Source organism: Nicotiana sylvestris, chromosome 1 (assembly GCF_000393655.2).
Source record: "Nicotiana sylvestris chromosome 1, ASM39365v2, whole genome shotgun sequence".
Classification (NCBI taxonomy): Eukaryota; Viridiplantae; Streptophyta; class Magnoliopsida; order Solanales; family Solanaceae; genus Nicotiana; species Nicotiana sylvestris.
This window is the reverse complement of record NC_091057.1, coordinates 100,454,747-100,476,467: the sequence shown is the minus strand read 5'-3', so window position 1 is coordinate 100,476,467 and position 21,721 is coordinate 100,454,747. Positions and strand designations below refer to the sequence as shown.

Sequence of the window (21,721 nt, the reverse complement as noted above, 5' to 3'; positions counted from 1 at the left end):
AACCTGAACCTTTTAAGATGTGTAAATGCCCAAGAGGCCAGAAGAATCATGAATGAAGTGCACGCAGGAGTGTGCGGCCCCATATAAATGGATACGTCCTTACAAAGAAAATCCTTCGAGCAGGCTATTACTGGATGACTATGGAAAAGGATTGCTTTAGTCTCATCCGAAAGTGTCATCAGTGTTAGGTACACAGTGACATGATTCATGCACCGCCTTCAGAATTACATCTTATGTCAGCACCATGGTCGTTCGTTGCTTGGGGTATGGATGTCATTGGGCCAATCGAGCCAAAAGCTTCAAATGGGCACAGATTCATATTGGTTGCCATTGACTACTTCACAAAATGGGTTGAAACAGCCACTCTCAAAGCCGTCACTAAGAAAGTAGTGGTAGATTTCGTGTACTCTAACATCATTTGTCGTTTTGGTATTCCTACAACCATCATTACGGATAATGCTGCAAATTTGAATAGTCATTTGATGAGGGAAGTATGTGAACAATTTAAGATCACGCATCGGAACTCTACTCCTTATCAGCCCAAATCTAATGGTGCTATTGAAGCAGTAAACAAAAACATCAAGAAGATCCTTAGGAAAATGTTTCAAAATTCTAGACAATGGCACGAAAAGTTGTCGTTTGCATTGTTGGGATATCGCACAACTGTGCACACATCAGTTGGAGCAACACCATATCTATTGGTTTATGGCATTGAAGCCGTAATACCGACAGAAGTTGAAATTCCATCTCTTCGAATCATCGTTAAAGCTGAGATTGAAGATAGTGAGTGGGTCAACACCCGTTTAGAACAGTTGACTTTGATTGATGAAAAGCGGATGGCCGTAGTTTGCCACGGGCAGTTGTATTAACAAAGAATGGCCCGTGCCTACAAAAAGAAAGTACGGCCTAGGAACTTTGAAGTGGGGCAACTCATTTTGAGACGTATTCTCCCACGTCACAAGAAAGCAAAAGGAAAGTTCGCTCCAAATTGGAAAGGCCCATACATTATAAGAAAATTGTTATCGAAAAAGGCATTATACTTGGGAGACATTGAAGAAAATAACCCAGAAACAACTGTCAATGCGGACGCGGTCAAAAGGTATTACGTTTAACCCTTCTGCGGTACCGATATTATCTGATTGGGATGACAAAAGCTTTCATTCCCGCTACCCCCAACACTTCAACCTTTTGCTAACCCTTTGAGCTGGTTACCTTTCTTTGATTACCCTCTTTGGAACCCGAAAACGTCTGTAAAAAAAATCAAAAAACAAAGTTTTCCCTGAACTACGTTCGACTTGATTCCGAAAGGATACGTAGGTAGCCTCTCTCTGGGGTTCAGTCACACCAAAACAAAAATCCACATTTCCCCAAAGTTGAAACTGGGGCAGAATTTATAATGGTTCGGCGATAGTTCGGCTGAAAGGTTCCAAAGTTGTAATTCAATCCAATCTTTTACCCTAAACCTTGTTCAAAGTCCTTTTGATCAATTGGTAAAGATGTTCACAATGGAAAGATGTGGGAATCTAATACAATCAAATGAGGAAAATGAAATGAGAGAGTCTTATTGGTGAAAACCCACACAGTCACCGTAAGGCGATGATGAGCAGAGAAGTTGAAAATGAGAGTCTTGTTAGTGAAAACTCACAAAGAGCATTATAAGGCGATGGTGAGAAGAGAAATGAGAGAGTTCAGTTGGTGAAAACCTGCAAAAGGCACCATTGATCGAAAAGAAGGAATTCCTTACAACCATCGACAGTGATAGAGTCTTGGAAAGGCTTCTCGGTTTTGAGATAAGAGTTATGATGGGTTTATGAGAGATTGGATTGTTGCATAGATTGGGTATCCAGTCCAAGAGGCATGTCATGTCTACTGAAGTCTGCATGCACTCCAGATAAGCCATTCTTTCCTTCCCCCGAAAGGGACACTTCTCATTAAATTCATTATCATGTCCTTTGTTTACTTTTTTTTGAATCCCTTTCGGTTTAATCCTCCTCCAAAACTAATTTAAAGAAAAGATGGCAAGATTGATTTTGCAGGGTTCTGCTTAATAAAAGCCAAAATTCAAGGAAAAGCACCCAGCCTCAGCAGGTGCATCAGGTCGATCTCGACTGACCATGATGGCCGATGCTCCAGAATCAAAATTATTGAAAAGGAAAGAAATCCAAAGTCAAGCGCCCATAAAGGAAAAATAAGATGAAAAGGCCAAAACTCCACACAGGCTAACCACCATGTTGAAATTTTGGAAAGTCAAGATCCTTGGGTTTAAAAGAGACATCGATCTCCAGAAAGCCAGCGAGCAACATAGATTTACATCGAAAGAGTTGGGCCTAGATCAAGTGATAAAAACAATCAAGTTCAAAAAATCAACCACCATTTCAAACTGACAAATTGTTCTTTGATTTGAAAACAGGTGCAGTCCAAAACAGCCTTGCAAGAAGCAGGAACAATAAAAGCAAGGCACGCAGAAACCAAAACGGTTCTGCAGCAAAAGCTGACCCATAAAGGGAAGTCTTTTAAACCCTCCATTCACTCCCCTAAATAAAATGAAGAGTGAAGTAAAAAAAAAGAAAAAAAAAATCAAAATCATGGTAGTCTAGGGTCCCCAATCTCTAGCTGCGTTTTTCCCAACATATGGTCTCATTCCCTAGTCACTCCCAGCATAACCTGGTAGTCTTTTCCATTATAGAGTTCCACTCCCTAGTTGATTCCTGGCATAACCCGTGGACCTCTCGGCATAACCCGAGGACTTTTTTTCCTTTTCTGGCATAATCCGAAGACTTTCTCGACATAACCCGTGGACCTCCTCAGCATAACCCTTTACCGGCATAACCCGTGGACCTCACCGGCATAACCCGAGGGCCTTTTTCTTTTTCGGCATAACCCGAGGACCTTTTTTTTGTCCCCGGCATAACCCGAGGACCTTCTTCTTTTCCGGCATAACCTGATGACTTTCCCAGCATAACCCGTGGACCTCCCCGGCATAACTTGGGGACTTTTTTCTTTTCTGGCATAACCCGATGACTTTCCTGGCGTAACCCGTGGACCTCCCCGACATAACCCGAGGACCTTTTTTTCTTTTCGGGCATAACCCGATGACTTTTCCGGCATAACCCGTGGACCTTCCCGGCATAACCGGAGGACCTTTTTCTTTTTTCGACATAACATTATGATTTTCCCGGCATAACCCGTGCACCCCCCCCCCCCGGCATAACCTGAGGATCTTTTTCTTTTTTCGGCATAACCCGATGACTTTACCGGCATAACCCGTAGACCTCTCCGGCATAACCCGAGGACCCTTTTCTTTTTCCGGCATAACTTGATGACTTTTCCGGCATAACCCAATGACCTTTTCCTTTTTCCGGCATAACCCTATGACTTTTTCAGCATAACCCCTAGACCTCCTCGGCATAACCTGATGACATTTTTCCTTTCCGGCATAACCCAGTCATTTTTCCAACATAACCTGGTAATCTTCCCAACTTGGGGCCTCCGATCCCCATTTGATTACATTTTAGATATAAAGCCTCCACTCCCTAATCTTTTTCTTATGGATACACAATCCTGACTTTAATTGCTTTCAATAAATAAATAGTTTAGATTTTTGTTACAATAACTCATGAAATTTTCCTAGTGAAAACTAGAGCAAAAAATTTCGTTTGTTTGTTTGCTTTAGTGCCTGAATAGGTTTTCACCATAAGGTACAAGGTTTGAGATGACCAAAAGAAGAAGTCTCAACCAAAATAAAAGAAAAGAAAAAAAAGAAAAAAAGTTGAACTCGAAGTATAGAAGCGGAGAAAAGATGCGGACTGCCCAAAATATGATTGAAGTCAAAAGTTTTGTATGTCCCGCCTTAATCCGAAAAGCTGAAGAAGAATGAACCAGCGGTTGCAACTAACAAGCATCAAGATTCAGATCAGAGTCTGCAGGAAGAACCATCCAAGACTCAAGATCAAGCTTTAGAAGGTTTATAGATAGGAATTTTGTAACTCGTAGTTGATAGGCTTAGCTAGTTTAGCTTTTCATCTTTTATCTCGGTGCAATAAGGAGCTCAGCAAGCAGAAGCAACAACAACAGTGAAATCACAGTTTTCCGGTAGTCCCAGCTACCAAAACTTTCAGAACTACACTGACTTAATTCCTTTATAGCCAAGGATATGTAGGCAACATCCGAAGCCACGTTCGGTCAGATTTTTTCAAAATATGCTTCTCATGGAGTTTCAAACGGGCAAAAATCGTTCGTAATTTCTCATTTTATCTTTGCTCGAAAATCCTTCGTGTTTCCAAGCAAATAGAGACAGCTGTGAGCATGTAATTTTTGCCCTATATAAATCCAAGAAAATAGATTTTTTCCAATTATTTGCCATTTTTATATGAATTTTGTAGGATCTTATTAATTGATTGTATTTTTGTGCACGTTTAATTTTTATTAAAATCATAAAAAATACCAAAAATATCATGCATTGCATTTAGGTTTTGTTTTTATATTTTTAGGATTAATTAGTTAATTATCTATTTTATTAAAAAATAAAAATCACAAAAATGGCCCATTTTACATTTTTTATCTTTTAATTTTTAGATTATTGATTTTTCTCTTTCAAGTAATTTTTATAATTAGGTAATTGGTTAGTTTTACAATTTAGATTAATTTAGGATTTTAAAAAAGAAAAAAGAAAAAGGAAATAAAGGTTTAATTGAAGAAAGGGTTTTTAAAATTGGAATTGGGCTGATTTTTATGCTTGGACCCGTTCCCAAACACATCCCAACCCAAGACCAAATTTAACTTACCCGGTCCAGCCCCCCATTAAACAAACGACGTCGTTTTGGGGCGTCTGATCTCAGCCCTTCATTCCCTATGATCCAACGGACCAGAACTGACCCTCACACTCCTTTATAACTGTCCTAAAAACCCCTAGACCTAGAGACACCCCCCCCCATTTCCCCCTTTCCGTCTCTCACACAAAAAACCCATAATCTAGCCGTCCCAGAATCCTCTCAATTCATTAACCGGCGGCGGCTACCTCAATCTCTCTAAACCCAGCCAAATCGATCCTCTACACTCATCAACCTTCCCTCGTCATCAAGCCATCACCATATTTCCCAAAACCCCCCATCAAATGCTCTCAAAGCCAGATCTAACAAAAAATCAGAAAGATCGAGTCTGTTCTCTTCTTTGACTGATTCGTTGGTTTCTCAAGGCTCGTGTTGGCTCGAAATCTATGCTAGTTGATTGTTCTTGGCAAGAACAACTGATTATCATTCATTTCGGGTCATTTCGGAGTTATTCGAACCTCATCATTTGGCCCAAGGTTTATCAAAGTTTTTCATCCTTATTTGTTTACGTAATAACCCATTTCCTTTCTTATCTTCTTTAATTTCTGTGTTTTAACATAGTTAGGTTTTAAATTTTTGCTTTGCATGATTCCTATTTTAAATTAATTTTAGGTTAGATTCATGTGTTTATTAAAACTTGTTCGAATTTTCATCCCAATAGCTGGATTAGTCAGCCTTAGCAGTACCTTGTCGGTTTCTGTTCCTGCTGCTTTTCAATTTGATTCATGATAAAATTATTTAGGTTTAGGGTTAATCTAGGGTTTAATTGCACAAATACTTTGGTCTTTTCAATTTTTTAATATGCGCCCAGTTGGGTTGTGTTTGTTAGTTCTAATTTGTGAACAAATTGAAGTTCAGGGGTTTAATTGAACAAATGAAAAAACTTAAGGGGTCTGGAAAGGGTATGAAACAAGTTTTGTTCAGATAAGGCTAGTACAAGAAGTTTCTAGAACCTGGGAAAGTTATCCCTATTTGGTTAGCCCAAAATACTGAGCCAATAAGGGACAACCAGTTGTCCCGGGTGGTTAAAAAGATGCCTTTTCAGGCTAAAGGGAATATTTTCCTGATTTGATTTTCAGCACATGGCCTTGGAGGCCTATAAGTAGCACCCTTCTTTCACTCATTGAAGGGATAGATTTTCATTACCTGAAAAATATCCAAAAAGGTTCTCTGCACTCTTATTATCAAAGCTGGCTCAAATTGCTCTCTGATCTTTCTTTTAGAACTTTTAAAAAAAATCATGAGAATTTCTAGATTTCTCCAAGCTAAAAATAGTTGATCACAGAAGCTGCTTGGTTCTATTTGCTGTTCACTGCTGCTGGTCTTTCTTTATTGATTCACTTTAGCTGATTTCAAGATTTTCTTTCCCTTTTGGTGTATCCAGGGACTCTCACAACTGCAAAAATGTGGCTATAATATGCTGATTGGAAAGTGAAACTCCAGATCCGTTGTTGTTCAATGTTGTTTCTTTGTTTTTCTTTTTCTCGTAGTTTTTTGTCCATTCTTGAAATGTTTGGCTTAAATTTGATGTTCACCTCTAGGCAGTTACTTATGGTTTTTGAATGTTGAAAGTTAGAGTTAATTTTAGTCATTTTTTTTTGTATTTTTGCTAGGTAGCTTCAGCTATACCTATAATTGTAATATGTGGAACTGTATTAAACTGTTGTTTGTGAGTTGCCATATGAATTCAAATGGTTGAACACCTTCAGCATGCTCGCCATTAATTCTGTAGATATGAATGCATGTTTAGAGTTGGGAGTAGACATGAACAAATCCATATTAGTAAGTCATATGTGTTAAAATCATGTTTGCATTTGGTTAGAGTTAGGAGTTTTATTATGTTATGACAGGGGTAAAAATGAATTATGTGCAGGCTGTTATGATTTCTGAATAAGGAGAATTCCAAGTGTTGTATCATTAACATAGTAATATGATTTGGTCTCATGATATGCCTTTAATTTTGTTAAAATTTGCATGTGATTTGGGCTATAATTGGGTAAGAGGATTGTTGAGTTTCGAATGAGGCCTAATATGGGCCCAAATCGAGATAGCCCAATCACGTTTCAAGCTAGGGCACTCCAGCCTTAGCTTAGTTGTTTCGTTTTCATTTTGGTTCAATGCATTGTTCGATCTCAGGATGTTCATGTAATGAAGTTTGTTTCAAATATAATTAAAACAAGTCGTACAACGGGGCTTTGTCTTTAAGAGCGGGGCTTTATCTTTAAGAACTGGGCTTTGTAGTTGGCCCAGTTAAACCTCGATGCCTCATGCTGATTCATCTTCAATTTTGGGCCTCATCTCAAGTCCAATTTCTCTCTTAGGACCTCTGGGCATTTCTGGGCTTGTTGCAAGCCTGGAACCTGCCCAAACAATTAATTATTTAAGTATACTACCCCATGCAGGCTTGTTTTGAGTAGCTTTAGATTGAATTTTAATTTAGATGAAAATCCGAACATTTATAGTTGCTATAGTTAAATACAATTCCTTTAAAGAGAAAAAGGATTGAGGTGTGCCATCCATAACTAGATCATCCATGGCCCTCACAAATATTGTAATTTACATATTAAAAAATGAATCTTCGTAGTTTGCTTTAGGCGCGTTACAATAAATTATCATGGCTATGGGTACGATTCCCGTGACGTAATTGCGATTTATAATTGCTAAAATCTGGGCGTACATTTCATGTGACCCGACTTCAATTTCCAACAATGTTAAATAAAACGTGTCGTGAACCGCATGTGTATTTCATGTAGCGTGGTTTAAGATGTGTTTTAAATAACGTGGAATTTTCCTAAAAACAGTAAAAGCGGTTAGAAAGTTTTAAAAAATGCACATAGGTTTAAAAAGTGTAATTAATCAGATAATAGGCCAATTATTAATAGTTTAAGCGACCGTGCTCAAACCACGGAACCCGGGAATGCCTAACACCTTCTCTCGGGTTAACACAATTCCTTATCTAGAATTTCTGGTTCGCAGACTTTTAAATAAAGTCAAAATTTCCTCGATTTGGGATTTAAAAATAAATCGGTGACTTGGAACACCAAATAAACTATTCCAAGTGGCGACTCTGATAATTAAAATAATCTCATTTCGATTTATGTCACTTTAATTGGAAAAACTCCTATATACCCCCGGGTGGTAAAAAGGAGGTGTGACAATAAGTATAAAACTTAAAAATCAAATATATATTATTAAACTATGTATACGTGACGTGCAATTATTAAATATCATTTTGAAAGTATTTTGAGAATTTATTGTTGGGTCAAAGAGTATAATAATTTTCAGTATTGAGATATTTTACATTTAACTATAGTGTTTGTTAGAGTATGTAGATACATTATGGTACCTAAACTTTTGAGAATGAGCGTTTGATTAAAATGTAATGGACCAGCAAAAATAATTTATTAAATATTTTTTTATTGTTCTTTTTATTTTTACTAAGATAACTAAAGCCGATAATTCCTTTATGTTTGTAGCATATTGACCCGTCATAACTGTCAAATACCATTATGTGAGTCGCATAATAATTCATACAAAATTTATGTTAGAAAAGGGTGAAGGACTAAGACTCGCTTATATAGCATTTAATGTGTCTTTTAATATACTTATGATCTATACTCATAAGAAATAGTATTTAATAAATATTTATCTAATTAGAAGAATCAACACTTAAGTACGTATATACTATATATTAATTTTTCTATGTGTATGGACTAATTATGTGTATCATATTTATTAAGTTATTGTTCGTACGGAATTTATGGATATGTCATAATAGTCACTAGTCAGTTTAATCGGGTCATTGTTAGTTAAGCAAATACATTGTTAGTATAAAACCAATAGTATAAGCTTTTTATCCATCTTTAAAATATCCTTGTTAAAAGCTTTTAAATCATATAGGTCTCAACCTTTTCATTGTGTTTCCTCCAGCTATCAGGCACTAACTCACTATTGCTAATGTTTGCTCCTTAGTCCTGGCATTGAGATTGTAATCTTGGGAGAATCAAGTTTTTAATATATAGTTAATTCCGTGGGATGAGTAAATTATCGTTCTATTGCAATGAACTACTCCATTTGTTAAATAAATTTTCGAAATGACTAATCGTGTTATGTAAAGTGAGCACAATAAAAATAGAGTCTTCAATATTTTAATTGATTCTTGCCTTAGGAATATTATCAAGGTTTGCATGGTTGATAATAGAAGTTAAACTAATTTCTAAATCGAGTAATTTTCTTTTAGAACGTGGATGTTGATTCTTAGAGATTAAAAATTAGAAAATTAAAAGTTGTAGGCAAAATCAAGACTAAAGTAAAAAGGAAACAATGAAATCTCGTAAATCTGTTTTTTAATAACTACACTTTTTTGGATAAAAACCAATAAATGTATTTTAAGATACTAGTCTTATGGTACACACTTTGCGCGTGTATTTATATCAAGGGGTACACAAAAAAATCAAATAATATAAAAATAAAATTTTAAAAAGGGTAAGTTCTTGAAAATAATGAATGTTTTTCTCATTTAGCTAATTCAATGGAAAAAGGTTGCTCCACAAAAGTCCTTTTACAAATAAATTATTTTAAAATTATTTTCTTTTACCTAATACTAAAAACAAATAAATCAATTTCAATAAAATAAATTAAAAAATTAAATATTTTAGTATTTTAGAGATTTGGAAATAAAGAGGTTGCCTGTAGCTCATAGAAAAAATTTACAGGTAATGCAAAGTTTAAATTTGACTAATGTTGCATTAATATTTTACCAGAATAATTTAATATATAAAAAATATGGGGAACTACCATATGTTGAATGAATGTGAAAAGAAACAAAAAATTAATACCAATAATTCATTTTAAAGTAATAAATATTAGATGTTTGCAAAACAAAGACAATGAAATAGGTAATTAACCTATCGATTTAGATTTCCAATAAGGATGGGATAATAAAAATTAGCGCTTCAAATAGTTGACTTTTTAACTATTTATTTAAGATAAAATTAATTGATTTAAATTCCTAAATTTTAGTTATAGAATTCAAATTAGTAAAAATTTAATAACAAAATTTCAATGAACTTTCAAGTCTTAAATATTAATAAAATAATTAAATAGTTATTAATCTAGTGTAAGATATATTTTTGAAGGGAGAATCATAAAGGATCCCTTTAAAATATATTTTGACTTTAAAGGTGAAGAAAGAGAAAGAAAAAACAACAAAAGTGATTTAACAAAACCCTTAGATTAATTTGTTGATATAGCCCCAAAGAGTTTTTGTGCTTCTGCTTTTTTTGGTTTTCGTTGGTCTCTTTGCTTTTTATGAACCACTTAAAAATCATATTTTTGTTTGTGAATATTATGAGAATCAAAATTTTTATTCATCTGTAACGTAGCCTGAAAGGAGCTTAAAAGTGAGATGTTATTACTTGGCCTAATTTATAGAAAATTTCGAGATAAAAATCTTACTCAATCTCAAATTCCTAAATATTAGGAGCTCTACATAGATCAAATAAGGAAAAATTTAATAAGAAAAAATTTATTTGATTTTAAAATCCTAAATATGAAAAAAATAATTAATTACAATCTTGTCTAATGTGAACTCTATTAAAAAAGTCGAACGACATTTCGCTAACAGCCTTCGTGTTTTTAATATATATATATATAGATATAGATACTAAACATATTCTATGTTGACTTGGACTCTATAAGGAGTACAAGTTTTCCATACGTGAACATAATTCTTTTTTTTTTTAAATACTTACCTTCTACGTCCTTAATTTAAGTCCTATATTAGGACTTCTTACATAATCCAAAGAAGGAATGATATAAAACTCTAAATTTTAGTTAATTTTGAAGTACTAAATATAAGGAAAATAATCTAATTACGATTTTATCCAAAGTAAAATCTATTTTTAAAGGGTAAAAAAGGCGAATGATATTTCCCTAAGGGTCTTCGTGCTTTTAATATAGTACTAGTATATATGAACATGCGTTGCACGTTAATAATGACATGTGATGATTTAAACATTTATTTATATGAAGGAACAATAAAATTTAATTAATAAGAGAAATTTTATGTATAATAATACAACAATCATCTAAATACCGAAATATATTATTACATTAGCATAATACATGAATTTAAAATAAAAGGACATCATCAAAACTTACACAAAATGATCAATTTTGTCATGTTAATTAGATAATCATGTATTATAATTTAAAAGTATTTAATGTGATGGTATCTTAACGAACACTTCTTTGTGGACAATATTTTTGTGTGTATATTTCCTCCTAATATTTTGGTTGTTTTGCCTTAACCAGAACTCTTGTTGTCGATCTTGATATCCCTCTTGAAAATACAATATACAGTTATTCGTGGAAGAAAATATATTGTCGTAAATATAATCCAATATTTAGGATGTTTATTTTATTTGTTATATTTGCAAAACATAAACATACTAAAATTATTTTCACACAAATTTAAAAGAATATTCCTTAGTTTCAGAAGACGAAAGTTGAATTGAGGGATAACAATATACTTAGAAGCACATTGACCAGTATCATAATTTTGCATGTATGACGTTATTGTCCAAACTTCTATATACCATATGTGTGTTATTACATAAGCTATTTGGCGTCTTTAAGTTTTTCAGTAGCATGGCGGACATATTTTTCTTCAAAATCAACCTATATACAATGGAAGATCAACTTAGTCTATTATATATACAGTGACACTAACATACGTAAGAAATAATGAACTTGACAACAAATATGTATGGTAGAAGGCCGTTAGGTATTAAAGTATTTAAGTATTCTTCTTGGTGGTAATTATCGGTATTTTCTGCTGAGTCAAAAACAGAAAAATATTTTGTTTTTTTTGCTATAAAATTTTGCAATCAACCTTTTATTTAGTTGATCAACGTATTCATTAATTTCTGCTAGCTAAGATGTTTTTCTAATTCTATCACGCGATTTGCACAACTTGCGTTCTAATTTAATAATAGAAATATTCTCTTATTAAATGCATATGATTACCATTAGGATTTATAACCAAGTGTTCAGGAAGAACCTAACCATCTTTTATTGGATGCTTTTATTCGTTTCCGACCCGAAGCAAGAAGACACTGAATACTGGATCTGTTCTTAATTTATATTTCTTGTCAGTTGAATCTTTTTCATTTGAGGCCAGAAGTATAACTTTGGCAAGCTAGCTTTTACAGTCTCTACTTCTGTCTATTTTGGAACAAATGGTAGTACTTGACATAAATTACCACCCAAACCATTAATTTTTCACCAAACGGTTCATTAATATCCAATATATCTCTAGAACTTCGTTTGACACTTAGCCATAAGTGCTTCATCCCATATTATCAATTTTGTTTTCCTTATAAATTTAGCATCATTGCTTTGCTTTGATATATTTATAATGTTTATTTAAGTTGTTTGAAGTGGTATATTAAATGTAAACTGGGTGGCTTTACAATAAAATCGGTGTCGGTACGCTACTTGATATTATTGCTAATAGTGTCATGCCTCTTGATATAATATTTTCAAGTAATGCATAACATAGAAATATTATTTCGATTCTACCGGAGGCATCTACAAAGAATAATCCCGTTATAGCAGAGTCGACTCTTTATAATATAGTCTTGAAAGCTTGTTCTTGTTTAGGATTTAGCTTTGATTGTGCTTCCTTAGACACTTGTATAGCATTTTGACTCTTAATAATATATTAACCTTTTTTACTTTGTGTTCTAACGCTCTTTTTATGGAATAAATTTATGTACCCTAAGATTTTTTTAACTTGAATAAGAATTTTACTCATATGATGAATTTAAAAAATAATTGAATTGGATTCTCTTGCTAAATAATTAATTAAAAGATTTAATTATTTGATTTAACATAAGAAAATAATTTATACTATGTTGATTCAGATCTTAATATTAGTTCATCTTTTGTTTTGAATATTTAATCTTAATTATAATTTTATCCACCATAAATTTTATTTTCAAATAGTAAAAGATTGATATGATATTTCACTTTTAGATCTTTATGCAGTCCATTTAATATTACTTTTATTTTTTTTTTGGTATTGAACATTATGGAGTGGTAATGTATTACAAATACAGAGGATGATGAAATTGATTTTACTAAACCTTTGTTGGCTTGCTTCAAGACCTTCACCACTAATTATCTGGTGTTCCTCTTACCTTTGAAGTAGGCGCTGGATTTAACGTTGGAGCTGTTTACAAGATTTGTATGAGTTGAATTATCAAATTAAGTTAGAAATCATGTAGGATTCCTAACTTAGTATTATGTCCTAAAATTAATAGGATTATAAGGCTAATATCTAGAATTTTAGTTATGTCCTTTTATTATGAGCTATTATGCTTAATATGATAAAGTTATTTTGTAAATCGACATTGTCTTCATGCTTTTATAATAATATAGATAGATATAGATATAGATATAGATAATTAATCTGTGCGAAGATACTTGATTTGATATAATTTAATTTGCAAACTTTACATATCACCCAACCACGTACCCACAGTATTCATTAAGTGAAACGAATACGCATTTGTTAGAGAGCTAGGAGAACAACGATCCTATCATGGAGATCGAATATATTCAATTCTATTTCACGACAAAAAATAAAATAAAGTTTTAGGTCATGTCACAACCCTCCCCCTTTTTTTTTGGAGGGGGGGTGTGGGAGGTGGGTGGGTACTCTAATTGTCTTTTTTTTGTTGTTGCTAATTGTCTACATAGATTGGCCTCTGAATGTTTTTACAAAGGAATAAAAGCTAAATAACACGGGAAAAGTAATAATAATACTACAATAATATTATTTATGAGCAAATACAAGAATTGGCTTGAGTCGTGCTGGGCATTATCCTAAAAAATATTTCAGCTGTGTCAAAATATTTTCCCAGGTTTAAACAAGTCTGCCTCTATTTATTTAGATGATACAGGAATCAGCAAAATTTAATATTAAATCCAGCAGGTTCAGAAAATTTGAGAGAAGAATTAATAATAATAGGTAATGATTGTAGGAAGAAAGTAATGATTAGCAAGATGAATTCTCCGTTGAGAATTGAGTGGGTATGATGGCTAATCCGCAACATATTTATAGGCAATTAGGGAGGTTGCATGTATGACAAGTGTAAAGAGTCTTTTAATACTTGTCCAAATATATTAGTCCACTTGGCTTCAATATTAACAAATGCACCTTGGCTTCCATGCATGAAGACACATGGTAGATTTGTATAGCTACTTGTCAAAACTCATTCAACACTTGGCTTTAAGGCTTCATGCAAGAAGCCACTTGAAAATAGACAGGACACTTGTAAAATGAAAAGACACATGACTATTTTAAAATTTTGAAAATACTCCCACACTATGGGTGTGTTTGGTATGACGGAAAATATTTTCTCATTTTTCGCTGTTTGGTTGAACAAAATAGTTTGGAAATATTTTCCTAGATATCATATTTTCTTTAAATTGGAGGAAAATGACTTCCCTAGAAAAAGTTAGGAAAACATTTTCCAAAAACTCCACTTACTCTCACATCTAACCCCAACCCCCGCCCCCTTCTCTCCCCTACCCTACTTCTCCCACCCCCTCTCCAAAAAGGCTTTTTTTCATATTTCAATTTTTTTTTTCCGTCAATATTTCCACGGAAAATATTTTCCATTATACTAAATACACCCTATGTTCACGCTTTCATATATATAAAATAAGTACGGTGATTGCACAATACACTTCTTTTTACGACGATTTTAAAACTAGTTAGATTTAGGTATGTGGTATTTTTTTATTAAAAGAAAAAGCAAGTGGTACATTGATGTATGTTTGGAGTAAATCTAAAGGATAAAGGATCACTATGCAAGGTAAAACTGCCTTTGATGAGTGGATGTTATTTTCTTGTCTTTCTTTTCAAAGGAAAGTTTTTTTTTTTTTCCTTTTTGTTTTTTAAAAACTCAGAGACGAGGTTTGCCTAAGATTTCAATCTTAACTTTTTCATTTTTGGACCAAGAAAAAAAAATATCCTTTTTCATTTGGTACAATATTCCTTATAATGGACCTATGCTAACCAAAAGCGAAGAGAAAAAGAACAAATTAAAAGAAGAGTCTATTAGTCATCGACGTTATAATTGGTACACAAAAGTAAACTGTATTATAGTATAATGTACTGTAGTATTTCTGTTTATTTTTTCGAAAAGCTACTATATAGTGAAATATTATTCTTTAATTTTTCTTACTAAATATAACTAATAAAGATTTGATTAAGCGAAATCCGTGGCCAATCGGTGATTTTACAACGTTATGCACAATGGATTAGGTTAAAACAAATTTGATTATTATGGTAATCTTGTTAATGACAAGTATTTGCAAGCAGAAAGAAAAAACAAAAGAATTCTGTCATATTTTGAAATTACACAAAAACTTTTGTTAAAGATGTGCTGAAATAATTCATGGTTATAACGTTAATTAAGAAATTAATTGACTTCCGATGAATAAACTAAAAGCGCTTAAAAATGGTTTAGTGCATGATAAGTCAATAACAATGATTATTTAAATATACTTAGTTCCAAAGTAATTGCTATTATCAAACTCCACCGAGAGCTAGCCTAACAAATTAGTTCAACTTTTCAATTTTCTTTATGATTTATGATTACACAGAGAGAAATAAATGACTATTTCATACGTTACCAGGCGATTCCAAATTTATCCCGCAGAACTATCCCATATTATATTGGATCCATCAAATGTATGAGTACCAATTTTCCATAAGATTGTTTAGCTCTTTATAAGAAAAGGACTGTATATAGATATAAAGTTGTAGTAAAACATTAATTTCACATTGTTTTATGAGGCATAAGGTAAAAAAGGTCCACTAGCAGAAACTTTTAAAAAATACAAAAGAGTTCATAACCCAAATATTATTCCTATGTTTTAATCAGAATACTTCTTAATTACTACTATCAGATTATTTTTTTCTAATTTTCTTTTGTTCTTAATAAGAGGTCATTGTTATTTGTTCCTCAAGTTTATCAATATATTTTATCCTCTGATATCTCCCTCTCTACTAGATAATGCTATGGACCTGTAACACTATTCTTGTACTGTAGGTAGACTTCAGACAACGTTGAAACGTAAATACTTATGAGCAATTATTCTAATGTTTATACAAAATTATAAATTTATCAGGGTTAAGTAATTTAGTAAAGAAAAATTAAATATTCATTTTGCCATAATTAAATGAGAAAAGTATATGTGCAAATACCTGGCATGCACTATATAATTAGAGAAATCAGATACGAGTAAGTTTTTATTGTCTGGAAGAGGGTGATTTAAGTTGTATGCACATGGCTGGGCAAGATATTAATATCTATACAACAATGTTACTTATGTTAGATAATTCTAGGAAAATCTCTATACAGTAGTAAGAAGGTCACCTAATAAATATAATATGTTAAACCATATTGATTACACTACAATTCTTACATAATTCGTGCATATCAATAAAATCCTTATAAATAAATGCTTATATATTTTCTACAAACATTCCTTTTAGCGTTACTAGTTGACCAGAAGAGAACTTTAAATCCCATGTTGGAGAAAGAAATAACACTAATATTCTTCTGGAAGCCCCACACGGTGTACGAATACATGCAATTGACCAAAATACATCCATTAGAAGAAGGAGAAGCAGCAGCAACAGAAGAAATTGTTCAAAACATCAAGAAATAAAAAGATTAAAGACGACAATGGAAAGGGGTGAAGGAAGGGAGCTAAACAACTACGAGTTACAAGTATCTTTCTCAGCACCTCATGATTTGGGATTTGTACACTTTGCAGATCATAACCAGATGATGAGCTTCTTAGCTCCTCCTTCCTCACACTCACAGCTGTCTTCTCAAATACCTCAGCCTCTTCAAGTTGCCGCCGCCACCACCGTTACGCCTCCCACCACCACCACAAACGCCACCGCTGCTGCCGCCTCGAATAACATTAGCAGTGCCCTAGGGTTTAACCACAATGAACTTGTCAATAGACCTTCTTGGAATAATGACCAGGTAATTATTCGGTTGTTTTACAGACTTCTTCTCATCTCATCTGCTTAAGTTTTGATGAACAAAAGTCACGACATATTTGTATTGATGGAAGATAGCAAGTATCAGATGCTCGCAAATTGATCCAGCCACTACTATCATATGGGAAAAAAATAATACAAGCTTCTTGTCTTTGTGATATAACACAATCAAATATTCCGATATCTCTTTTAGGGTTTCTCTATTTTATTCTTAATTTACTTTGTGCTCATCTCTTTTGTTGATTAATTAATGGTGTGTATTCTATGGATCATCTCTACATAGGTGGAAACACTAGATCCCAAGGTTGTTAATGACGAAAATTGCAGCGGTAATGCCAGCGAGGGTAACAATTCATGGTAGCTCTCCCTCTATATCTCTCTGAGTTATTTTCAAAATGACAATAAAATGTTCTATTAGTCTTTCACCATCGGGCATAGTTTTCATGCTTACAAATTCATTCCATCTGAATCTAAAGGAATGGAGCCTTGAATGGTAGATATCTCTTAATTAAGAACCGTCTAAGTTTGTTGTGGAAACGGTAAAAGATTCTTCAGCCTTAATATGATGTCATAAGTTTGAGTCCCGAATATGGAATTCTTTTTCAGTGGTGAGCACTAAAACTTCTCAACTCATGATGGGTTTCCTACGGCGGTGAGCGTATTCAAATTAGTCAGACCAGTAAATTACGGATGTTTGAAGAGAAAAAAGCAGTCTTTGCTCCTCTATTTTCAATCCCACTATTTAATACCCTAGAGAAGTTTCTTCATGCTTTAGATTAGAATCTACGAAGATCTAGGAATTCAGGCAGACATATAATTTCATGTAATGTCTCTAGGCTCTTTAATTATATTCAACATGTGTATAAATACTGTGGGTTTGTAGTACTATGTGGTGGACGGTGTAGTGCAGTTTGAGAAGGACAAAGTGCTACATCCACTTATATTATAATGCTCAACTATTTTTACCCACATGTGTTTCATCAGATTCAACACGTATGATTAGACTTCATTTTTTGCTACCAGAAGTATCTGTATATTTTTGTATATATTATTTGAACTCAAGTGATTACTAACATTGGGTTCTCTAATTAAACGTGTAGGTGGAAAAGTTCATCTTCAGATAAAGGAAAGGTGAAGATAAGGAGAAAGCTAAGAGAACCAAGGTTTTGTTTCCAAACAAGGAGTGACATTGATGTTCTTGATGATGGATATAAATGGAGAAAATATGGTCAAAAAGTTGTCAAGAACAGCCTTCATCCCAGGTACCTAATGATCTTTGCCCTAATTACCAGTTTCTTCTGTTTTCCTTTTTCCCCCCGAAAAGAACAACAACAGCCAGTAAAACTTCACAAGTAAAGTCTGGGAAGGATAGAGTGTACATAGACCTTACTCCTATTCAAAAGGAGTAGAGATATTGTTTCCGGGAGATCCTCGGCTCAAAGGACTAACAGAGACAATAGATCCTTTTTTCCCCAAAAAAGACTTAAATTTATCGTACAAAGTATAGGAAATTTGTTTGGCTTTAATTCCTTCTCCTACACTTAATTTTTTGTGAAAATAGCAACCACATTTAATTTTTCCCAGCTTCGCATTAGTTGTCATTTCTCGAAAGATGATACAATTTGGACACTGAACCTAATATTTCATACTACCAAATTTCTTTCAAGTTTAAATTAAAATAGAAAATGGAAAATGATCGTGTGCCTACATATAGTTTTGGGAAGTACAAGAAATGTTTAAATTGGTATTATTACTTCTACTCTATATCCAGTAGTGGGAGAGTGTTGACAGTAGGGATGGTCCATCTATATCTGTTGAGTTCTCCTCTAACCATTATTTTCTCTGCTTCCTTTTGTATTTTTGTACTTTGGCTTTATTTGTTTGAGTATTTTTCTCTTTTTCCAATTACCTTGTATTTCATATTTCCTACATTATGGCCTAAACAAGGTTAGACAGAAATTTGGTTATATATAGTTGGCTAATTAGCTTTAGGTATCGATTGCCATAGAACTAAGTCTTTTAATGATGCACTTGTTCAAATATATTTCGTTCAATTCAAACCTTGCAAATGGGAGAACGAACTAATTTTCAAAATGCGGATATAAATATTCATGGTTTTTGGGAGATCAGTCGAATTATGACGAAAAGCTCTCTCTAGATTGTTTAAATGTGTAATCATCTCATCTAAAAGCTTACGCTTTTAGAGAGAGCCTCCCTCACGTGCGGGCTTGATTCTTTTACATGAGCCAAGTACGTAAAAATTCTTTTTGATAATGAGTGACAATGAAATTCGAATCCAGGACCTCTGCTGCCAGCTCTGATACCATGTTGAAGTGTGTAACTATCTTATTCAAAAGCTTAATTAAGCTTTTTAGAGAGAGCACTTATTTATTTTGATTATATATGCTCAACATAGATTTTGACTATGTTGATTGATTTGTGCAAAAGTAGTATGACCATATCAATAGAATAAAAATTGCATATGTATACTCACTGCACATTTTAACATGCAATGCAACTTAATTAGGCATTTCAAAAGAAATTAAGTATTTTATAGAAAATTCTTGTCCAATACCTTTTACTAAGGCTAATAATGTAAACCAACTCCTAAATCAAATTACGGGTGTAATTTTTCCCGATCATATGCTCGAAAACTGGCATGTAGCATATTGTATATATAGCTAACCCAAAAGTTTAAATTTAGAGGTGTACAAAGAAAAACGATAAATCGTACCAAACCGATAATCCGAGTCAAACCGAAAAAAAAAATCCCGATTGTGGTTTGGTTTGATTTAGTTTGGTGTTGGAAAAAAACCCCTACCATAATTGGTTTGGTTTGATTTTAACTAAAAAAAAAAGTCAAACTGAGACCAAACCAACCCGACAGTATATTTATACAATTTTTTAAAAATATTTTATACATATAAATATTTATTGTAAATATTTCTTAAACTTATTCACAGTTTAATCTTTAAATATATTATTTAAAGTTTGAACTTAATATTCTTGATGGTCCAATAAATTTTATAGCCCATAAAGGTAGAAGGTCAAATAGATTTCAAATCAATACTAATACTAATAAAAAAAAATTCATATCAACACTAATTTTATAGCCCATAAAGGTAGAATATCAAATAGAGTTCGAATCAATACTAATACTAATAAATAAAATTCAATTCAACACTAGAATTGACAATAATATTGGATATCTATTTTTTAATTTTGCATTAGTAATATGCATAACTTAGTTTATCTTTTTCTTTAGTGTTTAGTTGTATAATTATACTTATTAGTTGTACTTATTTTAGCATGACCTATATAGTATTTTTAGATTATGTTAGCTTTTATTATGGCGTATTAATTAGTAATATTATCTTTATGCGATTTTATTATCTTTATTATTGAATATTTTAGTACAATGCTACGACTCATCTCGGATTATTGTGTTATTTTCTTGAAAAATACATTATATAGTTGTATCCTACTAAAACTAAAGAAATATTTGGAGCACAAGTTACATATTTTGTACTATGAAGACTTTATCAGGAAACCCCCCGAAAACCCGAAAAAACCGAGAAAACCGAGATTGAAAAACCTGACTTTATTGGTTTGGTTTGGTTTATAGATTTAAAGACCCAACACTATTTGTTTGGTTTGGTAATTAAAAAATCCGAATCAACCCGACTTATGTACACCCCTAGTTAAATTATTGATCTTCTGCTTGTACAATGCTTATTTACATACTGGTGTAACAATTGTTTCTTTGACTGATTTTGTTTCAACCAATTTCTGATTTGTTATTTAAAATGTTTCGCTTATCAGATATATAATTTTGTTATTGTAGGAGTTACTATAGATGTACACACAGTAATTGCCGAGTGAAGAAGAGAGTTGAAAGACTTTCAGAAGATTGCCGTATGGTAATAACAACCTATGAAGGTAGACATAACCATTCTCCTTCTGATGATTCAAACTCTTCAGAACATGATTGTTTCACCTCTTTCTAGAAATACGAGAGATTAATTCTGTATATACCATATTAGTACCTCTTTCAAACCATATATTGTCACAACGAATCATTATATTGTGCCTATCTTCATGTTACTGGCTTGGTAATGTCAGATTAGTCTTTTTTTCTTATTATGTATGGCTTAACATTGTGTCAAGCTCATAATTTATGTATTCTATAGCGGACGAATCTTGTCCATTCATTTAATTACTGGATGAATGTATCATATTAAAGTTAAAACCCTATAATTAAATGTTGGGAATAAACCCCTTACCAAAATAATATTCACGGTAATAAAGCGGAATAATAATGTAGCACCGAGATACGGTAATTAACAAGAATAAAAGAGTAACAATGACACCAAAATTTTTACGTGGAAAACCCTTCTGAATAAGGGAAAAAAAACCACGACCCCGAGAGGAGCAACTGATATCACTATAGTAAGGAATTTTACAACTTTGTAGGTCGGAGGTAAATACTCCAAAGACCACTACAACACTCAAAAGAAATAACCCTCTTTTGATATTCCCACCTCACTACAATATCGCTCACTCTCTATTTTCCTCACAGACTATTTTCTTATACCTTGTCTGTGAAACCTTACTCTTTCTTTCTCTCTTTGTTGGTGTGAAGAAATGAGAGTTGAAGCTCTCCTTTTATAGCCAAAGCTTCACCCTCTAAAGCCTACAATATTTGACAATTTACACACACTTTTCACAATTCAACAAAGTTGGCTACCAAACCAAAGAAATTCAACAAGGTTGGCTACCAAACCAAACTAATTCAACA

At 33.0% G+C, this 21,721-nt stretch overlaps 1 protein-coding gene across 1 annotated transcript; it reads left to right on the top strand.

The window, feature by feature from the left end:
- The first annotated feature begins 16,493 nt into the window (after window positions 1-16,493).
- On the top strand, window positions 16,494-21,101 carry LOC104244153 (probable WRKY transcription factor 12). Its single transcript, XM_009799500.2, has 4 exons — window positions 16,494-16,906; window positions 17,207-17,280; window positions 18,024-18,185; window positions 20,768-21,101. The coding sequence occupies exons 1-4, from the start codon at window positions 16,598-16,600 to the stop codon at window positions 20,928-20,930; spliced, it is 708 nt and encodes a 235-aa protein (XP_009797802.1). The 5' UTR covers window positions 16,494-16,597; the 3' UTR covers window positions 20,931-21,101.
- Window positions 21,102-21,721: the final 620 nt, after the last annotated feature.